At 47.9% G+C, this 22,125-nt stretch overlaps 1 protein-coding gene across 1 annotated transcript in view; it reads right to left on the bottom strand.

Moving 5' to 3' along the window:
• The window catches only part of trpc6b (transient receptor potential cation channel, subfamily C, member 6b), a 75,265-nt gene that overhangs the window by 34,744 nt on the left and 18,396 nt on the right, over positions 1-22,125 (bottom strand). The window contains exons 3-5 of the mRNA XM_090224051.1: positions 12,493-12,678; positions 12,101-12,265; positions 10,885-11,101 (exon numbers count right to left, since the gene is read on the bottom strand). Of these exons, the coding sequence (XP_090080177.1) occupies positions 10,885-11,101; positions 12,101-12,265; positions 12,493-12,678 (568 nt within the window). The remainder of the gene's footprint in view (positions 1-10,884; positions 11,102-12,100; positions 12,266-12,492; positions 12,679-22,125) is intronic.

Raw genomic sequence — 22,125 nt, 5'->3', positions numbered from 1 at the left:
AGAAGAAGAGAACAGCAGCATGGATTGGAATGAGCTGGAGAGAAGAAGAGAGAACAGCAGCATGGGTTGGAATGAGCAGGAGAGAAGAAGAGAGAACAACAGCATAGATTGGAATGAGCTAGAGAGAAGAAGAGAGAACAGCAGCATGGATTGGAATGAGCTAGAGAGAAGAAGAGAGAACAGCAGCATGGATTGGAATGAGCTAGAGAGAAGAAGAGAGAACAGCAGCATGGGTTGGAATGAGCAGGAGAGAAGAAGAGAGAACAACAGCATAGATTGGAATGAGCTAGAGAGAAGAAGAGAGAACAGCAGCATGGATTGGAATGAGCTAGAGAGAAGAAGAGAGAACAGCAGCATGGATTGGAATGAGCTGGAGAGAAGAAGAGAGAACAGCAGCATGGATTGGAATGAGCTAGAGAGAAGAAGAGAGAACAGCAGCATGGGTTGGAATGAGCAGGAGAGAAGAAGAGAGAACAACAGCATAGATTGGAATGAGCTAGAGAGAAGAAGAGAGAACAGCAGCATGGATTGGAATGAGCTAGAGAGAAGAAGAGAGAACAGAAGCATGGCTTGGAATGAGCAGGAGAGAAGAAGAGAGAACAGCAGCATGGATTGGAATGAGCTAGAGAGAAGAAGAGAGAACAGCAGCATGGATTGGAATAAGCTGGAGAGAAGAAGAGAGAACAGCAGCATGGATTGGAATAAGCTGGAGAGAAGAAGAGAGAACAGTAGCATGGGTTGGAATGAGCTAGAGAGAAGAAGAGAGAACAGCAGCCTGGATTGGAATGAGCTAGAGAGAAGAAGAGAGAACAGCAGCATGGGTTGGAATGAGCTGGAGAGAAGAAGAGAGAACAGCAGCATGGGTTGGAATGAGCAGGAGAGAAGAAGAGAGAACAGCAGCATGGGTTGGAATGAGCAGGAGAGAAGAAGAGAGAACAGAAGCATGGGTTGGAATGAGCAGGAGAGAAGAAGAGAGAACAGCAGCATGCGTTGGAATGAGCTAGAGAGAAGAAGAGAGAACAGCAGCATGGATTGGAATGAGCTAGAGCTATTCAATTAAACGTGTCCCGTTTCCCAGATCCCATCGACACAGACAGACATAGTTTATTTCTTCCAGTATGTGTAGCATACATTTGGTATCAATCCACATTCTATTCTATTGGTGCGGCAGGGTAGCCTAGTGGTTAGAGCGTTGGACTAGAAAGGTTGCAAGTTCATATCCCCGAGCTGACAATTTACAAATCTGTCGTTCTGTCCCTGAACAGGCAGTTAACCCACTGTTCCTAGACCAGTTAACCCACTGTTCCTAGACCAGTTAACCCACTGTTCCTAGGCCAGTTAACCCACTGTTCCTAGACCAGTTAACCCACTGTTCCTAGGCCGTCATTGAAAATAAGAATTTGTTCTTAACTGACTTGCCTAGTTAAATAAAGGTAATTAAAAAAATTCTAGCCCCACATCAAATGTAAATGTCAGTGCTTGTCTGCCATATAATGTAACAGAGATATGGCTTTAAGTTCAATGCTTTGTCAAATTTAAAGTCAAATCTTTGCCAAGAACCCATCCAAGTAGACAAAGCGTATATGTTAAATATCTATTTCCTGGTGTCACATATGTTAGAGTGATTACAGTATTATGGCCCCTCTGTGATTGTCAGTGTTCAGTAGTTGACCTCTGTGATCCTCCTCTGCTACAGGGCTATTTTAGTACAACAGTGTGGGAACCTCCTTCCCTTCACATAATGGGATGTAGACAAGACACGTCAAACTGCTGACGGGAAACAGGTAGGTTATTATAGACTGGTGACAGGCTACAGGCCGGTTATTATAGACTGGTGACAGGCTACAGGCCGGTTATTATAGACTGGTGACAGGCTACAGGCCGGTTATTATAGACTGATGACAGGCTGGTTATTATAGACTGGTGACAGGCTACAGGCAGGTTATTATAGACTGATGACAGACTACAGGCCGGTTATTATAGACTGATGACAGGCTACAGGCTGGTTATTATAGACTGATGACAGGCCAGTTATTATAGACTGGTGACAGGCTACAGGCCGGTTATTATAGACTGGTGACAGGCTACAGGCAGGTTATTATAGACTGATGACAGGCTACAGGCCGGTTATTATAGACTGATGACAGGCTACAGGCCGGTTATTATAGACTGATGACAGGCTACAGGCTGGTTATTATAGACTGATGACAGGCTACAGGCTGGTTAGTATAGACTGATGACAGGCTACAGGCCGGTTATTATAGACTGATGACAGGCTACAGGCCGGTTATTATAGACTGATGACAGGCTACAGGCCGGTTATTATAGACTGATGACAGGCTACAGGCCGGTTATTATAGACTGATGACAGGCTACAGGCCGGTTATTTTAGACTGATGACAGGGCAGATATTATAGACTGATGACAGGGAGGTTAGTATAGACTGATGACAGGCTACAGGCCGGTTATTATAGACTGATGACAGGCCAGTTATTATAGACTGGTGACAGGCTACAGGCCAGTTATTATAGACTGATGACAGGCCAGTTATTATAGACTGATGACAGGCAAGTTAGTTTTGTCTGATGGCAGGCAGGTTAGTATAGACTGATGGCAGGGAGGTTAGTATAGACTGATGGCAGGCAGGTTAGTATAGACTGATGGCAGGCAGGTTAGTATAGACTGATGGCAGGCAGGTTAGTATAGACTGATGGCAGGCAGGTTAGTATAGACTGATGGCAGGCAGGTTAGTATAGACTGATGGCAGGCAGGTTAGTATAGACTGATGGCAGGCAGGTTAGTATAGACTGATGGCAGGCAGGTTAGTATAGACTGATGGCAGGCAGGTTAGTATAGACTGATGGCAGGCAGGTTAGTATAGACTGATGGCAGGCAGGTTAGTATAGACTGATGGCAGGCAGGTTAGTATAGACTGATGGCAGGCAGGTTAGTATAGACTGATGGCAGGCAGGTTAGTATAGACTGATGGCAGGCAGGTTAGTATAGACTGATGGCAGGCAGGTTAGTATAGACTGATGGCAGGCAGGTTAGTATAGACTGATGGCAGGCAGGTTAGTATAGACTGATGGCAGGCAGGTTAGTATAGACTGATGGCAGGCAGGTTAGTATAGACTGATGGCAGGCAGGTTAGTATAGACTGATGGCAGGCAGGTTAGTATAGACTGATGGCAGGCAGGTTAGTATAGACTTATGGCAGGGAGGTTAGTATAGACTGATGGCAGGCAGGTTAGTATAGACTGATGGCAGGCAGGTTAGTATAGACTGATGGCAGGCAGGTTAGTATAGACTGATGGCAGGCAGGTTAGTATAGACTTATGGCAGGGAGGTTAGTATAGACTGATGGCAGGCAGGTTAGTATAGACTGATGGCAGGCAGGTTAGTATAGACTGATGGCAGGCAGGTTAGTATAGACTGATGGCAGGCAGGTTAGTATAGACTGATGGCAGGCAGGTTAGTATAGACTGATGGCAGGCAGGTTAGTATAGACTGATGGCAGGCAGGTTAGTATAGACTGATGGCAGGCAGGTTAGTATAGACTGATGGCAGGCAGGTTAGTATAGACTGATGGCAGGCAGGTTAGTATAGACTGATGGCAGGCAGGTTAGTATAGACTTATGGCAGGGAACAGCCAATGTGGAGTAAAATTCCATAGAGTCCCTGGTTCCTGTTTTATTAATCCCCTCTAATCATGGACTGATTCAGATCTCGGACAAAAGGTGAGTGCAATTAATGATGAGGTAAAAGAGAAAACCAGCAGTACTCCAGACCTGGTAGGATAGGAGTTTAACAGAAAACCATCAGTACTCTGAACCTGGTAGGGTAAGAGTTTACCAGAAAACCATCAGTACTTTGAACCTGGTAGGGTAAGAGTTTAGCAGGAAACCAGCAGTACTCTGAACCTGGTAGGGTAAGAGTTTAGCAGGAAACCAGCAGTACTTTGAACCTGGTAGGGTAAGAGTTTAACAGGAAACCAGCAGTACTCTGAACCTGGTAGGGTAAGAGTTTAGCAGGAAACCAGCAGCACTCTGAACCTGGTAGGGTAAGAGTTTAACAGGAAACCATCAGTACTCTAAACCTGGAGCAGTAAGAGTTTAACAGGAAACCAGCAGCACTCTGAACCTAGTAGGGTAAGAGTTTAACAGGAAACCAGCAGTACTCTGAACGTGGTAGGGTAAGAGTTTAGCAGGAAACCAGCAGTACTTTGAACCTGGAGCAGTAAGAGTTTAACAGGAAACCAGCAGCACTCTGAACCTGGTAGTGTAAGAGTTTAACAGGAAACCAGCAGCACTCTGAACCTGGTAGGGTAAGAGTTTAACAGGAAACCAGCAGCACTCTGAACCTGGTAGGGTAAGAGTTTAACAGGAAACCAGCAGCACTCTGAACCTGGTAGGGTAAGAGTTTAACAGGAAACCAGCAGCACTCTGAACCTGGTAGGGTAAGAGTTTAACAGGAAACCATCAGTACTCCAGACCTGGTAGGGTAAGAGTTTAACAGGAAACCAGCAGCACTCTGAACCTGGTAGGGTAAGAGTTTAACAGGAAACCAGCAGTACTCCAGACCTGGTAGGGTAAGAGTTTAACAGGAAACCAGCAGTACTCTGAACCTGGTAGGGTAAGAGTTTAACAGGAAACCAGCAGCACTCTGAACCTGGTAGGGTAAGAGTTTAACAGGAAACCAGCAGTACTCTGAACCTGGTAGGGTAAGAGTTTAACAGGAAACCAGCAGTACTCTGAACCTGGTAGGGTAAGAGTTTAACAGGAAACCATCAGTACTCCAGACCTGGGAGGGTAAGAGTTTAACAGGAAACCAGCAGTACTCCAGACCTGGGAGGGTAAGAGTTTAACACCCCTGCTATAGATGCTACAGTAAGGGTATTGGGAATAGTGATACTACTTTTATATGGGGGAAATAAGATAAGTTCTTTAGAATGGTCCACCTAATTATTTTTATAAAACGGGTTGCTTTCATCCTAGATGCTGATTTGTTGATATGCAGGAGTTGTGTCTCCTAATTCCACTGCCCAGCAACAAAGGCAGGAATTTCATAAACTTCATCTCCCTCGGAAAAAAGCATCTACACATTATTTTTCCATGCTACTATTTAATTTGCAACAGTTGGGGGTTGTACAGACCTACTTGTTGGCCTCTACGACCTAGGTACATGCCAATGATTTGATTAGCATTTAGTAACGTCGAATGAATAGAATGATTAGAATTAACGACTGGGTCACAACATGCGGGCCTGGAGGCCAGGTCATCTGATGCAGCACTCCATCACTCTCCTTCTTGGCAGCACTCCATCACTCTCCTTCTTGGTTAAATAGCCCTGACACAGCCTGGAGGTGTTTTGGGTTATTGTCCTCTTGAAAAACAATAGTTCAACTAAGTGTAAACCAGATGGGATGGTGTATCACTGCAGAATGCTGTGGTAGCCATGTTGGTTAAGTGTGCCTTGAATTCTCAATAAATCACTCTCTTCTTCTTATTGGTGTCCTTTAATAGTGACGCAGCAATTCAACTATGAAGGCCTGATTCACATAGTCTCCGCTCTGATGGACTTTTGTTTCTCTTTGTTTATTTGAGCTGTTCTTTCCATAATATGGACTTGGTCTATTACCAAATAGGGCCATCTTCTGTATACCACCCCTACCTTGTCACAACACAACTGATTGGCTGAAACGCATTAAAAATTCCACAAATTAACTTTTAACAAGGCACACCTGTTAGTTGAAATGCATTCCAGGTGACTACCTCATGAAGCTGGTTGAGAGAACAGGGACAAAGTGGAGTCGCAATTCAATGGCTCAGACACAAGACGTATGTGGCAGGGTCTACAGGAAATCACGGACTACAAAAAGAATACCAGCCACGTCATGGACACCGACGTCACGCTCCCGGACAAACTAAATACCTTCTTTGTCCGCTTTGAGGACAATACAGGACCACCGACGCAGTCCGCTACCAAGGACTGCGCCCCCCCCTCCCTCTCCTTCTCCATGGCAGACGTGAGTAAAACATTTAAATGTGTTAACCCTCGCAAGGCTGCTGGCCCAGACGGCATACCTAGCCACATTCTCAGACCATGCACAGACCAGCTGGCTGGAGTGTTTACGGACATATTCAATCTCTCCCTATCCCAGTCTGCTGTCCCCACATGCTTCAAGATGGCCACCATTGTTCCTGTTCCCAAGAAAGCTAAGGTAACTGAACTAAACGACTACCGCCTCGTAGCACTCACTTCTGTCATCATGAAGTGCTTTGAGAGACTAGTCAAGGATCATATCACCTCCACCTTACTGGCCACCCTAGACCCACTTCAGTTTGCATACCGCCCCAATATCTCCACAGACAATGCAACAACCATCACACTGCACACTGCCCTACCCCATCTGGACAAGAGGAATACCTACAGTGGGGAGAACAAGTATTTGATACACTGTCGATTTTGCATGGAGCCCCAGACCGAGGGTGATTGACCGTCATCTTGAACTTCTTCCATTTTCTAATAATTGCGCCAACAGTTGTTGCCTTCTCACCAAGCTGCTTGCCTATTGTCCTGTAGCCCATCCCAGCCTGTAGTCCATCCCAGCCTGTAGCCCATCCCAGCCTGTAGCCCATCCCAGCCTGTAGTCCATCCCAGCCTGTAGCCCATCCCAGCCTGTAGTCCATCCCAGCCTGTAGCCCATCCCAGCCTGTAGTCCATCCTAGCCTGTAGCCCATCCCAGCCTGTAGTCCATCCCAGCCTGTAGTCCATCCCAGCCTGTAGTCCATCCCAGCCTGTAGTCCATCCCAGCCTGTAGCCCATCCCAGCCTGTAGTCCATCCCAGCCTGTAGTCCATCCCAGCCTGTAGTCCATCACAGCCTGTAGTCCATCCCAGCCTGTAGTCCATCCCAGCCTGTAGTCCATCCCAGCCTGTAGTCCATCACAGCCTGTAGTTCATCACAGCCTGTAGTCCATCCCAGCCTGTAGTCCATCCCAGCCTGTAGTCCATCCCAGCCTGTAGTCCATTCCAGCCTGTAGTCCATCCCAGCCTGTAGTCCATCCCAGCCTGTAGCCCATCCCAGCCTGTAGTCCATCCCAGCCTGTAGTCCATCCCAGCCTGTAGTCCATCCCAGCCTGTAGTCCATCCCAGCCTGTAGCCCATCCCAGCCTGTAGTCCATCCCAGCCTGTAGTCCATCCCAGCCTGTAGCCCATCCCAGCCTGTAGTCCATCCCAGCCTGTAGTCCATCCCAGCCTGTAGTCCATCCCAGCCTGTAGTCCATCCCAGCCTGTAGTCCATCCCAGCCTGTAGTCCATCCCAGCCTGTAGTCCATCACAGCCTGTAGTCCATCCCAGCCTGTACTCCATCCCAGCCTGTAGTCCATCCCAGCCTGTAGCCCATCCCAGCCTGTAGTCCATCCCAGCCTGTAGTCCATCCCAGCCTGTAGCCCATCCCAGCCTGTAGTCCATCCCAGCCTGTAGTCCATCCCAGCCTGTAGTCCATCCCAGCATGTAGTCCATCCCAGCCTGTAGTCCATCCCAGCCTGTAGTCCATCCCAGCCTGTAGTCCATCCCAGCCTGTAGTCCATCCCAGCCTGTAGTCCATCCCAGCCTGTAGTCCATCCCAGCCTGTAGTCCATCCCAGCCTGTAGTCCATCCCAGCCTGTAGCCCATCCCAGCCTGTAGTCCATCCCAGCCTGTAGTCCATCCCAGCCTGTAGTCCATCCCAGCCTGTAGTCCATCCCAGCCTGTAGCCCATCCCAGCCTGTAGTCCATCCCAGCCTGTAGCCCATCCCAGCCTGTAGTCCATCCCAGCCTGTAGTCCATCCCAGCCTGTAGCCCATCCCAGCCTGTAGTCCATCCCAGCCTGTAGTCCATCCCAGCCTGTAGTCCATCCCAGCCTGTAGCCCATCCCAGCCTGTAGTCCATCCCAGCCTGTAGCCCATCCCAGCCTGTAGTCCATCCCAGCCTGTAGCCCATCCCAGCCTGTAGTCCATCCCAGCCTGTAGTCCATCCCAGCCTGTAGTCCATCCCAGCCTGTAGTCCATCCCAGCCTGTAGCCCATCCCAGCCTGTAGCCCATCCCAGCCTTGTGCAGGTCTACATTTCTATCCCTGACGTCCTTATACAGCTCTCTGGTCTTGGCCATTGTGGAGAGGTTGGAGTCTGTTTGATTGAGTGTGTGGACAGGTGTCTTATATACAGGTAACGAGTTCAAACAGGTGCAGTTAACACAGGTAATGAGTGGAGAACAGGAGGGATTCTTAAAGAAAGACTAACAGGTCTGTGAGAGCCGGAATTCTTACTGGTTGGTAGGTGATCAAATACTTATGTCATGCAATAAAATGCAAATTAATTACTTAAAAATCATACAATGTGATTTTCTGGATTTTTGTTTTAGATTTGTTTTAGATTCCGTCTCTCACAGTTGAAGTGTACCTATGATATAAATTACAGACCTCTACATGCTTTGTAAGTAGGAAAACCTGCAAAATCGGCAGTGTATCAAATACTTGTTCTCCCCACTGTATGTAAGAATGCTGTTCATTGACTACAGCTCAGCATTCAACACCATAGTATTCTCCAAGCTCATCATCAAGCTGGAGGCCCTGGGCCTCAACCCCGCCCTGTGCAATTGGGTCCTGGACTTTCAGACGGGACGCCCCCAGGTGGTGAAGGTAGGAAACAACATCTCCACCTCGCTGACCCTGAACACTGGGGCCCCAAAAGGGTGTGTACTCAGCCCACTCCTGTACTCTCTCTTCATCCACAACTGCGTGGCCATGCACGCCTTCCTCTCAATCATCAACTTTGCAGACAACACAACCGTAGTGGTCATGATTACCAACAACGACGAGACACTCGGAGTGTGGTGTCAGGAAAACAACCTCTCACTCAATGTCAACAAAACAAAGGAGATGATCGTGGACTTCAGGAAACAGCAGAGGGAGCAGCCCCCTTTCCACATAGACGGGACAGTAGTGGAGAAGGTGGAAAGTTTTAAATTCCTTGGCGTACACATCAACAACAAACTGAAATGGTCCATCCACACAGACAGTGTGGTGAAGAAGGCGCAACAGTGCCTCTACAAACTCAGGAGGCTGAAGAAATGTGGCTTGTCACCTAAAACCCTCACTAACTTTTACAGGTGCACAATTGAGAGCATCCTGTCGGGCTGTATCACCATCTGGTACGGCAACTGCAACGCCACAACCGTAAGGCTCTCCAGAGGGTGATGCGGTCTGCAGAACGTATCACCGATGGCAAACTACCTGCCCTCCATGACACCTACACTACCCGATGTCACAGGAAGGCAAAAAAGATCATCAAGGACAACAACCACCCGAGCCACTGCCTGTTCACCCCGCTATCATCCAGAAGGCGAGGTCAGTACAGGTGCATCAAAGCGGGGACCGAGAGACTGAGAAACAGTTTCTATCTCAAGGCCATCAGACTGCTAAGCAGCAATGACTGACTCAGAGAGGCTGTTGCCTACATGGAGACCCAATCACTGGACACTTTAATAAATGTATCACTAGTCACTTTAAACAATGCCACTTTAATCATGTCTACATATCCTACATTACTCATCTCATATGTATATACTGTATTTTATACCATCTATTGCATCTTGCCTATACCGCTCGGCCATCGCTCATGCATATATTTATATGTACATATTTTAATTCACCCCTTTTAGATTTGTGTGTATTAGGTAGTTGTTGGGGAATTGTTCAATTCCTTGTTAGATATTATTGCATTATTGTCGGAAACCAAAAACACAAGCATTTCGCTACACTTGCATTAACATCTGTTAACCATGAGTATGTAACAAAAAAAAAAGAAAATTGAGAATGCCAAGTGTGCAAAGCTGTCATCAAGGCAAAGGGTGGCTACATTGAATAATCTAAAATGTAAAATATATTTAGATTTGTTTAACAATTTTTTGGTGTTAGAATGACAATCACAGAGAAAGGGATGGTGCAACAAATCTTACAATTCCAAATTTGACCTATGACCCAATTGTAAGATGTATTGAAGTTGTTGTCTCTCATCATCATTGAATCTCTGCTAACTAGGTCCATGGCAATCAATTGTGAACCATTTGCTTCCTGTTATCGAGGTGAACCATTTGCTTCCTGTTATCGAGGTGAACCATTTGCTTCCTGTTATCGAGGTGAACCATTTGCTTCCTGTTAAATTCAATGTTATTTAAGGGTTAGTGCTAGCACCGCAATCTGATTGGCTACATTTTTGCCCTCAGCACAGCCTCAATTCGTCGGGTCATGGACTCTACAAGGTCTTTAAAGCGTTCCACAGGGATGCTGGCCCATGTTGACTCCAATGCTTCCCACAGTTGTGTCAAGCTGTCTGGATGTCCTTTGGGTGGTGGACCGTTCTTGATACGCAAGGGAAACTGTTGAGCGTGAAAAACCCAGCAGCATTGCAGTTTTTGACACACACTGGTGCGCCTGGTACCTACTACCGTACCCCGTTCAAAGGCACTTAAATATTTGGTCTTGCCCATTCACCCTCTGAATGCCCACATACACAATCCATGTCTCAATGTTCTCAAAGATAAAAAATCCTTCTTTAACGTGACTCCTCCCCTTCATCTACACTGATTGAAGTGGATTTAACAGGTGACATCAATAAGGGATCATAGCTTTCACCTGGATTCACCTGGTCAGTAATGGAAAGAGTAGGCGTTCCTAATGTTTTGTACACTCAGTGTACGTGCGAGCATGCGTCTGTGTGTGTGTCCGTGTTTGTGTGTGTGCGCGCTCGCTCACATGCGTATGTTATGTATGTACTACAAAAAATACACAATCATATTTATTATAATACATATTTTGAACATAGTATATACAGTTTGCATATGACCTATGACCCAGGATATGATGAGTATCTCCATCCAGGTGAAGGGGGTGGTCGTCATCCTGAACAGCTGAGAGGGGTGGTCCTGTACGGTCATGTTAGGGAGCAGTTTGGTACCCTGGAAGCGATCAGCTGCATTCATCACCAGCAGGCCCAGGAAGATGGTGAAGGAAGCTGCATGGGCCACGAACTTCAGGAAGGGACCACGCATTATCTTCCCCAGCTGAGGAGAAGAAAGAAGATGAATAGTACCCCTATGGAACCCCAGAGACCAGGAGGACAGCCTTAAGGTGGATGAATAGTACCCCTATGGAACCCCAGAGACCAGGAGGACAGCCTTAAGGTAGATGAATAGTACCCCTATGGAACCACTGGGAACCCCAGAGACCAGGAGGACAGCCTTAAGGTAGATGAATAGTACCCCTATGGAACCACTGGGAACCCCAGAGACCAGGTGGACAGCCTTAAGGTAGATGAATAGTACCCCTATGGAACCCCAGAGACCAGAAAGACAGCCTTAAGGTAGATGAATAGTACCCCTATGGAACCCCAGAGACCAGGAGGACAGCCTTAAGGTAGATTAATAGTACCCCTATGGAACCCCAGAGACCAGAAAGACAGCCTTAAGATAGATGAATAGTACCCCTATGGAACCCCAGAGACCAGGAGGACAGCCTTAAGGTAGATGAATAGTACCCCTATGGAACCCCAGAGACTAGGAGGACAGCCTTAAGGTAGATGAATAGTACCCCTATGGAACCCCAGAGACCAGGAGGACAGCCTTAAGGTAGATGAATAGTACCCCTATGGAACCCCAGAGACCAGAAATACAGCCTTAAAGTAGATGAATAGTACCCCTATGGAACCCCAGAGACCAGGAGAACAGCCTTAAGGTAGATGAATAGTAACCCTATGGAACCCCAGAGACCAGAAGGCCAGCCTTAAGGTAGATGAATAGTAACCCTATGGAACCCCAGAGACCAGAAGGCCAGCCTTAAGGTAGATTAATAGTACCCCTATGGAACCACTGGGAACCCCAGAGACCAGGAGGACAGCCTTAAGGTAGATGAATAATACCCCTGTGGAACCCCAGAGATCAGGAGGACAGCCTTACGGTTTCGAGGGCAACACATTGGGGCATACAGGTCTCTAGAGTTTCAGCTCATCACAAAAGCATGATTCCAAATCACTTCCACTACAGGTATAAGCAGTGTAAGCTGACCTTGCAAGTCGGTGCCACCCAGTAGAGCAGAGCCAGGACAGGTAGTCCAACAGCTACACCCAGAACTACCAGAAACTTGACAACGTTGGTCTGCTGTCTCAGTCCAGACAGGTTCTCGTACCAGATAGACATGAGCTGCTGCTGACAGTTTGGATGGGCTATGAACTACGATGGAGGGATGAGAAGAGAAAGATAAGTAGAGATTGTGGAGGGATGAAAGTGTGTGTCTCTCAATAACATATTAAAAAGTAAAACCTCATATGACCCTCCCCCCTCTTAACTTGGCAACCATTGCTTTTCTGTGTCCTATTGTGGCAGTGAAAAGCATAATTGCTCATCCAGACATTTGTTGAGCCACAACAGCACCAACCGTATGTTGCTGCTACCCTCACCTTCTTCAGTTCATATTTTATTGCGAGCTTTAGTCTTATAAAACTTGGTCTTTCATGTGGCTCATTGTTTTCACTGGCATCAATGTCCCCATTCAAGATGGCCTCCACCTCCTCCGTGTTACGGCACAGGTCCAGCAGTCCGACCACAAAGTCTTCACATTGCACGGACAGTTCCTTGTAATCTTTCTGTAACGGAAGAAAGAAACATGTAATGAAAGAAAGTGGTTAAATAACCTTTTCAACAAATGTCTACTTAAAAGTGTACCGAGCTCCAAGTGCAACCACAACTTATGGATTAGTCTGTACCATACTGTTAGTTTTCAAAAGGTCTGAGGGAAATACAATGACCCTACATGAAATGTACTTTCTCACACTTAGCCTCCAGTCACACCCTATAGGCTATAGCCCTTCCAATCAGAGAACCATAATCATCAGCAAACACATGAGAATAGAAAAGCTTAAAATCCAACCCTCTTCAGGAGTGATTGGCAGAAAAAACTAACACGATGGTTAGGAATGCTGTCTTAAAGCATTGTGACATGACAAACAGAACTGTCCTTTCAACCACCATCTGTTGAAGTATGACAGAAATCAGCTAGTTGATGCTTGTAATGAATGTACATTCGGAAAATATTCAGACCCCTTGATCCCCCCCAACTAGGCAAGTCAGTTAAGAACAGATTCTTATTTACTATGGACGGCCTACTCCGGCCAAACCCGGGCCAAATGTGCACCACCCTATGGGACTACCAATCACGGCCGGATGTGATACAGCCTGGATTTGAACCAGGGACTGTAGTGACGCTTCTTGAACTGATATGCAGAGCCTTAGACCACTGCACCACTCAGGAGTCCAGCCTTATTCAACAAACGTAACGTCTGAATACTTTCCGAATGCTCTGTATCTGGAACAAGTACTGTACACCTACGTGTAGTCAGAGGCCACTGACATGCTAAACACAGGCCACGCCAGGTACACCCACATCCTCACAAATATTCATTATGTACAAACACAGCTTAGTTTCAGATAAGTATTATAATTCATACAGTACTCCAGGCATGTATCCCAAATGACACCCTATTCCCTATATACTGTAGTACACTAATTCCTGGTCAAAAAGGGTGCCATTTGGGATGTACTCCAAGTTTCTATAGTAACAGCTTAATTACAGTACATTTTCCTGACCACCTTTCTGACACATTCAACAATCCGGTCACCTTTATTCTGCCCACCTGCCCCATCCATTGCTTTTTCCCTGTGGAATATCATGCACATCAAAATAAACAACACCCTACAGCAAAGACACTGTGTAAAGGGATCCTCAATGATAACAGGTGAATGCATTCACTATCCCATTCTATTCCATGTATTTAAACCCCTTCCTGGGGGTTTATTATGGATCCCCATTAGTTCCTGTCAAGGCAGCAGCTACTCTTCCCGGGGTTTATTATGGATCCCCATTAGTTCCTGCCAATGCAGCAGCTACTCTTCCTGGGGTTTATTATGGATCCCCATTAGTTCCTGTCAAGACAGCAGCTACTCTTCCTGGGGTTTATTATGGATCCCCATTAGTTCCTGCTGAGGCAGCAGCTACTCTTCCTGGGTTTAATTATGGATCCCCATTAGTTCCTGCCAAGGCAGCAGCTACTCTTCCTGGGGTTTATTATGGATCCCCATTAGTTCCTGTCAAGGCAGCAGCTACTCTTCCCGGGGTTTATTATGGATCCCCATTTGTTCCTGCCAAGGCAGCAGCTACTCTTCCTGGGGTTTATTATGGATCCCCATTAGTTCCTGCTGAGGCAGCAGCTACTCTTCCTGGGTTTAATTATGGATCCCCATTAGTTCCTGTCAAGGCAGCAGCTACTCTTCCTGGGGTTTATTATGGATCCCCATTAGTTCCTTCCAAGGCAGCAGCTACTCTTCCTGGGGTTTATTATGGATCCCCATTAGTTCCTTCCAAGGCAGCAGCTACTCTTCCTGGGGTTTATTATGGATCCCCATTAGTTCCTGTCAAGGCAGCAGCTACTCTTCCTGGGGTTTATTATGGATCCCCATTAGTTCCTTCCAAGGCAGCAGCTACTCTTCCTGGGGTTTATTATGGATCCCCATTAGTTCCTTCCAAGGCAGCAGCTACTCTTCCTGGGGTTTATTATGGATCCCCATTAGTTCCTGTCAAGGCAGCAGCTACTCTTCCTGGGGTTTATTATGGATCCCCATTAGTTCCTTCCAAGGCAGCAGCTACTCTTCCTGGGGTTTATTATGGATCCCCATTAGTTCCTGTCAAGGCAGCAGCTACTCTTCCTGGGGTTTATTATGGATCCCCATTAGTTCCTGCCAAGGCAGCAGCTACTCTTCCTGGAGTTTATTATGGATCCCCATTGGATCCCCATTAGTTCTCTGTTGATATCACATACATTATCAAGCATTTCACATATTATCCAGACACTGATTGTTAGCAATGCAGGTATAGGAAGGCATTACTGAAGAGCTCAGTGACTTTTAACGTGGCACCGTCATAGGATGCTACCTTTCCAACAAGTCAGTTCGTCAAATATCTACCCTGCTAGAGCTGCTCCGGTCAACTGTAAGTGCTGTTATTGTGAAGTGGAAACATCTAGGAGCAACAACGGCTCAGCTAAGTGGTAGACCACACAAGCTCACAGAATGGGACCTCGGTTGCAACACTCACTGCCGACTTCCAAATTGCCTCTGGAAGCAACATCAGCACAAGAACTGTTCGTCGACGTTTCTCTGGTGATGAATCACGCTTCACCACCTGGCAGTTCAACGGACAAATCTGGGTTTGTCGGAAGCCAGGAGAACGCTACCTGCCCCAATGCATAGTGCCAACTGTAAAGTTTGGTGGAGGAGGAATAATGGTCTGGGGCGGTTTTTCATGGTTTGGGCCCCTTTGTTCCAGTAAAGGGGAATCTTAACGCTGAAGCATACAATGACATTTCTAGAAGATTCTGTGCTACCAACTTTGTGGCAACAGTTTGGAGAAGGCCCTTTCCTGTTTCAGTCATCGTGCACAAAGTGAGGTCCATACAGAAATGTATGGTTGAGATCTGTGTGGAAGAATCTTGACTGGCCTGCACAGAGCCCTGACCTCAACCCCATCAAACACCTTTGGGATGAATTGGAATGCCGACTGTGAGCCAGGCCTATTCGCCCAACATCAGTACCCAAGCTCACTAATGCTCGTGTGGCTGAATGGAAGCAAGTCCCCGCAGCAACGTTCCAACATCTAGTGGAAAGCCTTCCCAGAAGAGAGGAGGCTGTTATAGCAGCATTGTTCCTACATCTAGTGTTCCTGTCATGTACTGTCATGTTGTGTCTTGTTTCTGTCCTTTCCCTTCACCCTGTCTCCCTCTGCTGGTCGTTGTTAGGTTACCTTTTCTCCCCCTCTTTTCCCCAGCTGTCTCCTCCTAACTACCTCGTCACCCCTTTTCCCACCTGTTCCCTTTTTCCCTCTGATTAGGTCTCTATATCTCTCTCTGTTCCTGCTCCTGTCCTTGTCGGATTCTTGTTTGTGTTGTTCATGCCTGAACCAGACTATCGTCATGTTTGCTGCAACCTTGTCCTGTCCTGTCGGAACCTGCCGGTCCATCTGAGCCTACGTTTTGTTTTGTTATTAAAGAAGCTCTGTTTACGTTAATTCGCTTTTGGGTCCTCATTCACGCACCGTAACAGAAGAATCCGACCAAGAATGGACCCAGCGACTTCGGATCCTCTCCACTCAGCCGTCGAGATCCAGGGAGCGATGCTAGGCAGACACAAGCAGGAATTGTCTGCTGCTCGGCATGCCGTTGAGACCCTGGCCACCCAAGTCTCCAACCTCACAGAACAGGTTCACCATCTCCGCCTCGATCCACCGGCCACTTCCAGGGCTTTCGAATCTCCGGAGCCCAGAATCAATAACCCGCCGTGTTACTCTGGGGAGCCCACTGAATGCCGCTCGTTCCTCACCCAGTGTGATATTGTGTTTTCTCTCCAGCCCAACACTTACTCCAGGAGCACTGCTCGTGTCGCCTACGTCATATCTCTCCTTACTGGACGGGCTCGTGAGTGGGGCACGGCAATCTGGGAGGCAAGGGCTGAGTGTACTAACCAGTATCAGGACTTTAAGGAGGAGATGATACGGGTTTTTGATCAATCTGTTTTTGGGGAGGAGGCTTCCAGGGCCCTGTCTTCCCTATGTCAGGGTAATCGATCCATAACAGACTACTCTATTGAATTTCGCACTCTTGCTGCCTCCAGTGGCTGGAACGAGCCGGCTTTGCTCGCTCGTTTTCTGGAGGGTCTCCGCGCAGAGGTAAAGGATGAGATTCTCTCCCGGGAGGTTCCTTCCAGCGTGGATTCCTTGATTGAACTCGCTATTCGCATTGAGCGACGGGTTGATCTTCGTCACCGAGCTCGTGGAAAGGAGCTCGCGTTCTCCGTTGCCCCCCCCTCCGCATCACTACCATCTTCCTCTGCCGGCTCGGGTGCTGAGCCTATGCAGCTGGGAGGTATCCGCATCTCGACTAAGGAGAGGGAACGGAGAATCACCAACCGCCTCTGTCTCTATTGCGGTTCTGCTGGTCATTTTGTCACTTCATGTCCAGTAAAAGCCAGAGCTCATCAGTAAGCGGAGGGCTACTGGTGAGCGCTACTACTCCTGTCTCTCCTTCAAGATCCTGCACTACCTTGTCGGTCCATCTACGCTGGACCGGTTCGTCAGCTTCCTGCAGTGCCTTAATAGACTCTGGGGCGGAGGGCTGTTTTATGTACGAGACCTGGGCTCGGGAACATGACATTCCTCTCAGACAGTTAAGGGAGTCCACGGCCTTGTTCGCCCTGGATGGTAGTCCTCTCCCCAGGATTCAGCGTGAGACGCTACCTTTAACCCTCAATGTTTCTGGTAATCATAGCGAAACCATTTCTTTTTTAATTTTTCGTTCACCTTTTACACCTGTTGTTTTGGGCCATCCCTGGCTAGTTTGTCATAATCCTTCCATTAATTGGTCTAGTAATTCTATCCTCTCCTGGAACGTCTCTTGTCATGTGAAATGTTTAATGTCTGCTATCCCTCCTGTTTCCTCTGTCTCTTCTTCACAGGAGGAGCCTGGTGATTTGACAGGGGTGCCGGAGGAATATCACGATCTGCGCACGGTGTTCAGTCGGTCCAGGGCCACCTCTCTTCCTCCACACCGGTCGTATGATTGTAGTATTGATCTCCTTCCGGGAACCACTCCCCCCCGGGGTAGACTATACTCTCTGTCGGCTCCCGAACGTAAGGCTCTCGAAGATTATTTGTCTGTAGCTCTTGCCGCCGGTACCATAGTCCCCTCCTCCTCTCCCGCCGGAGCGGGGTTTTTTTTTTGTTAAGAAGAAGGACGGGTCCCTGCGCCCCTGCATAGATTATCGAGGGCTGAATGACATAACAGTGAAGAATCGTTATCCGCTTCCTCTTATGTCTTCAGCCTTCGAGATCCTGCAGGGAGCCAGGTTTTTCACTAAGTTGGACCTTCGTAACGCTTACCATCTCGTGCGCATCAGGGAGGGGGACGAGTGGAAGACGGCGTTTAACACTCCGTTAGGGCACTTTGAATACCGGGTTCTTCCTTTCGCCCTCGCTAACGCTCCAGCTGTCTTTCAGGCATTAGTCAATGATGTCCTGAGAGACATGCTGAACATCTTTGTTTTCGTTTACCTTGACGATATCCTGATTTTTTCACCGTCACTCCAGATTCATGTTCAGCACGTTCGACGTGTCCTCCAGCGCCTTTTAGAGAATTGTCTTTTTGTGAAGGCTGAGAAGTGCTCTTTTCATGCCTCCTCCGTCACATTTCTCGGTTCTGTTATTTCCGCTGAAGGCATTAAGATGGATCCCGCTAAGGTCCAAGCTGTCATTGATTGGCCCGTCCCTAAGTCACGCGTCGAGTTGCAGCGCTTTCTCGGCTTCGCAAACTTCTATCGTCGTTTCATCCGTAATTTCGGTCAGGTGGCAGCCCCTCTCACAGCCCTTACTTCTGTCAAGACGTGCTTTAAGTGGTCCGTTTCCGCCCAGGGAGCTTTTGATCTCCTCAAGAATCGTTTTACATCCGCACCTATCCTTGTTACACCTGACGTCTCTAGACAGTTCATTGTCGAGGTTGACGCGTCAGAGGTGGGCGTGGGAGCCATTCTTTCTCAGCGCTCCTTCTCTGACGACAAGGTCCATCCTTGCGCGTATTTTTCTCATCGCCTGTCGCCGTCGGAACGTAACTATGATGTGGGAAACCGCGAACTGCTCGCCATCCGCTTAGCCCTAGGCGAATGGCGACAGTGGTTGGAGGGGGCGACCGTTCCTTTTGTCGTTTGGACTGACCATAGGAACCTTGAGTACATCCGTTCTGCCAAACGACTTAATGCGCGTCAGGCGCGCTGGGCGCTGTTTTTCGCTTGTTTCGAGTTCGTGATTTCTTATCGTCCGGGCTCTAAGAACACCAAGCCTGATGCTTTATCTCGTCTCTTCAGTTCTTCAGTAGCCTCCACTGACCCCGAGGGGATTCTCCCTGAGGGGCGTGTTGTCGGGTTGACTGTCTGGGGAATTGAGAGGCAGGTAAAGCAAGCACTCACTCAAACTCCGTCGCCGCGCGCTTGTCCCAGGAACCTTCTTTTCGTTCCCGTTCCTACTCGTCTGGCCGTTCTTCAGTGGGCTCACTCTGCCAAGTTAGCCGGCCACCCTGGCGTTCGGGGTACGCTTGCTTCCATTCGCCAGCGCTTTTGGTGGCCCACCCGGGAGCATGACACGCGTCGCTTCGTGGCTGCTTGTTCGGTCTGCGCGCAGACTAAGTCCGGTAACTCTCCTCCTGCCGGCCGTCTCAGGCCGCTTCCCATTCCCTCTCGACCGTGGTCTCACATCGCCTTAGATTTTGTCACCGGACTGCCTTCGTCAGCGGGGAAGACTGTTATTCTTACGGTTGTCGACAGGTTCTCTAAGGCGGCTCATTTTATTCCCCTTGCTAAGCTTCCTTCTGCTAAAGAGACGGCACAAATCATCATCGAGAATGTTTTCAGAATTCATGGCCTTCCGTCAGACGTCGTTTCGGACAGAGGTCCGCAATTCACGTCTCAATTTTGGAGGGAGTTTTGCCGTTTGATTGGGGCTTCCGTCAGTCTCTCTTCCGGCTTTCACCCCCAGTCTAACGGTCAAGCAGAACGGGCCAATCAGACTATTGGTCGCATCTTACGCAGTCTTTCTTTTCGCAACCCTGCGTCTTGGTCAGAACAGCTCCCCTGGGCAGAATACGCCCACAACTCGCTTCCTTCGTCTGCGACCGGGCTATCTCCTTTTCAGAGTAGCCTCGGGTACCAGCCTCCGCTGTTCTCATCTCAGTTCGCCGAGTCCAGCGTCCCCTCCGCTCAGGCTTTTGTCCAACGTTGCGAGCGCACCTGGAAGAGGGTCAGGTCTGCACTTTGCCGTTATAGGGCGCAGACTGTGAGGGCTGCTAATAAGCGTAGAACTAAGAGTCCTAGATATTGTCGCGGTCAGAGAGTTTGGCTCTCCACTCAGAACCTTCCCCTTAAGACCACTTCTCGCAAGTTGACCCCGCGGTTCATTGGTCCGTTCCGTATTTCTCAGGTCATTAATCCTGTCGCAGTTCGACTTCTTCTTCCGCGATACCTTCGTCGCGTCCACCCGGTCTTCCATGTCTCCTGTATCAAGCCCGTTCTTCGCGCCCCCGCTCGTCTCTCCCCCCCCCCCCCCCATCCTTGTCGAGGGCGCACCCATCTACAGGGTCCGTAGGATTTTGGACATGCGTCCTCGGGGCCGTGGTCATCAGTACCTAGTAGATTGGGAGGGGTACGGTCCTGAGGAGAGGAGTTGGGTTCCCTCTCGGGACGTGCTGGACCGTGCGCTGATCGATGATTTCCTCCGTTGCCGCCAGGTTTCCTCCTCGAGTGCGCCAGGAGGCGCTCGGTGAGTGGGGGGGTACTGTCATGTACTGTCATGTTGTGTCTTGTTTCTGTCCTTTCCCTTCACCCTGTCTCCCTCTGCTGGTCGTTGTTAGGTTACCTTTTCTCCCCCTCTTTTCCCCAGCTGTGCCTTGTCTCCTCCTAACTACCTCGTCACCCCTTTTCCCACCTGTTCCCTTTTTCCCTCTGATTAGGTCTCTATATCTCTCTCTGTTCCTGCTCCTGTCCTTGTCGGATTCTTGTTTGTGTTGTTCATGCCTGAACCAGACTATCGTCATGTTTGCTGCAACCTTGTCCTGTCCTGTCGGAACCTGCCGGTCCATCTGAGCCTACGTTTTGTTTTGTTATTAAAGAAGCTCTGTTTACGTTAATTCGCTTTTGGGTCCTCATTCACGCACCGTAACAGTTCCCATGGAGATCTTACTCTAAACATATAGGAAAGTTATAGAAGGTTGCATGAGATAGCTGTGAAATTATTTTGGAATATAATGTAAAATATATATACTGTATATATAATAAATGATTCATGATGATCACTCCTCTCTCTCTCTCTCTCTCTCTCTCAGGGGAACGTGGGGGTGGTTTTAAAGGGGATGCAACCACAGCAAATAGATTAGAAGAACAACAGCCTTATGGGACAGTTTTCCCAACAGAGATTGTGGAGCCCTAGACATTAAAAAAGACTTGCAATAGTGTAGTTTTTAGGATTAGGTTTAACCTGGGTCCGGAAAACCAGCTGTGTATCTTTTGCCCACCTCTCATGACCAGACTATGCAGTCATTTTAATAAAGGTCTGTTAATAAACAACTTCTAATTTCATTAGCAAGGACACAACTTTGACATATACAGTGGGGCAAAAAAGTATTTAGTCAGCCACCAATTGTGCAAGTTCTCCCACTTAAAAAGATGAGAGAGGCCTGTAATTTTCATAATGTCATACACTTCAACTATGACAGACAAAATGAAAAAAGAATTCCAGAAAAACACATTGTAGGATTTTTTATTTATTTATTTGCAAATAATGGTGGAAAATAAGTACTTGGTCAATAACAAAAGTTTATCTCAATACTTTGTTATATACCCTTTGTTGGCAATGACAGAGGTCAAATGTTTTCTGTAAGTCTTCACAAGGTTTTCACACACTGTTGCTGGTATTTTGGCCCATTCCTCCATTCCTCCAGATCTCCTCTAGAGCAGTGATGTTTTGGGGCTGTTGCTGGGCAACACGGACTTTCAACTCCCTCCAAAGATTTTCTATGGGGTTGAGATCTGGAGACTGGCTAGGCCACTCCAGGACCTTGAAATGCTTCTTACGAAGCCACTCCTTCGTTGCCCGGGCGGTGTGTTTGGGATCATTGTCATGCTGAAAGACCTAGCCACGTTTCATCTTCAATGCCCTTGCTGATGGAAGGAGGTTTTCACTCAAAATCTCACGATACATGGCCCCAATCATTCTTTCCTTTACACGGATCAGTCGTCCTGGTCCCTTTGCAGAAAAACAGCCCCAAAGCATGATGTTTCCACCCACATGCTTCACAGTAGGTATGGTGTTCTTTGGATGCAACTCAGCATTATTTGTCTTTCAAACACGATGAGTTGAGTTTTTACCAAAAAGTTATATTTTGGTTTCATCTGACCATGTGACATTCTCCCAATCTTCTTCTGGGTCATCCAAATGCTCTCTAGCA

This window comes from Oncorhynchus mykiss, chromosome 27, assembly GCF_057628025.1.
Source record: "Oncorhynchus mykiss isolate SJ-2025 chromosome 27, ASM5762802v1, whole genome shotgun sequence".
Classification (NCBI taxonomy): domain Eukaryota; kingdom Metazoa; phylum Chordata; class Actinopteri; order Salmoniformes; family Salmonidae; genus Oncorhynchus; species Oncorhynchus mykiss.
This window is presented reverse-complemented; position numbering and strand designations above follow the sequence as displayed.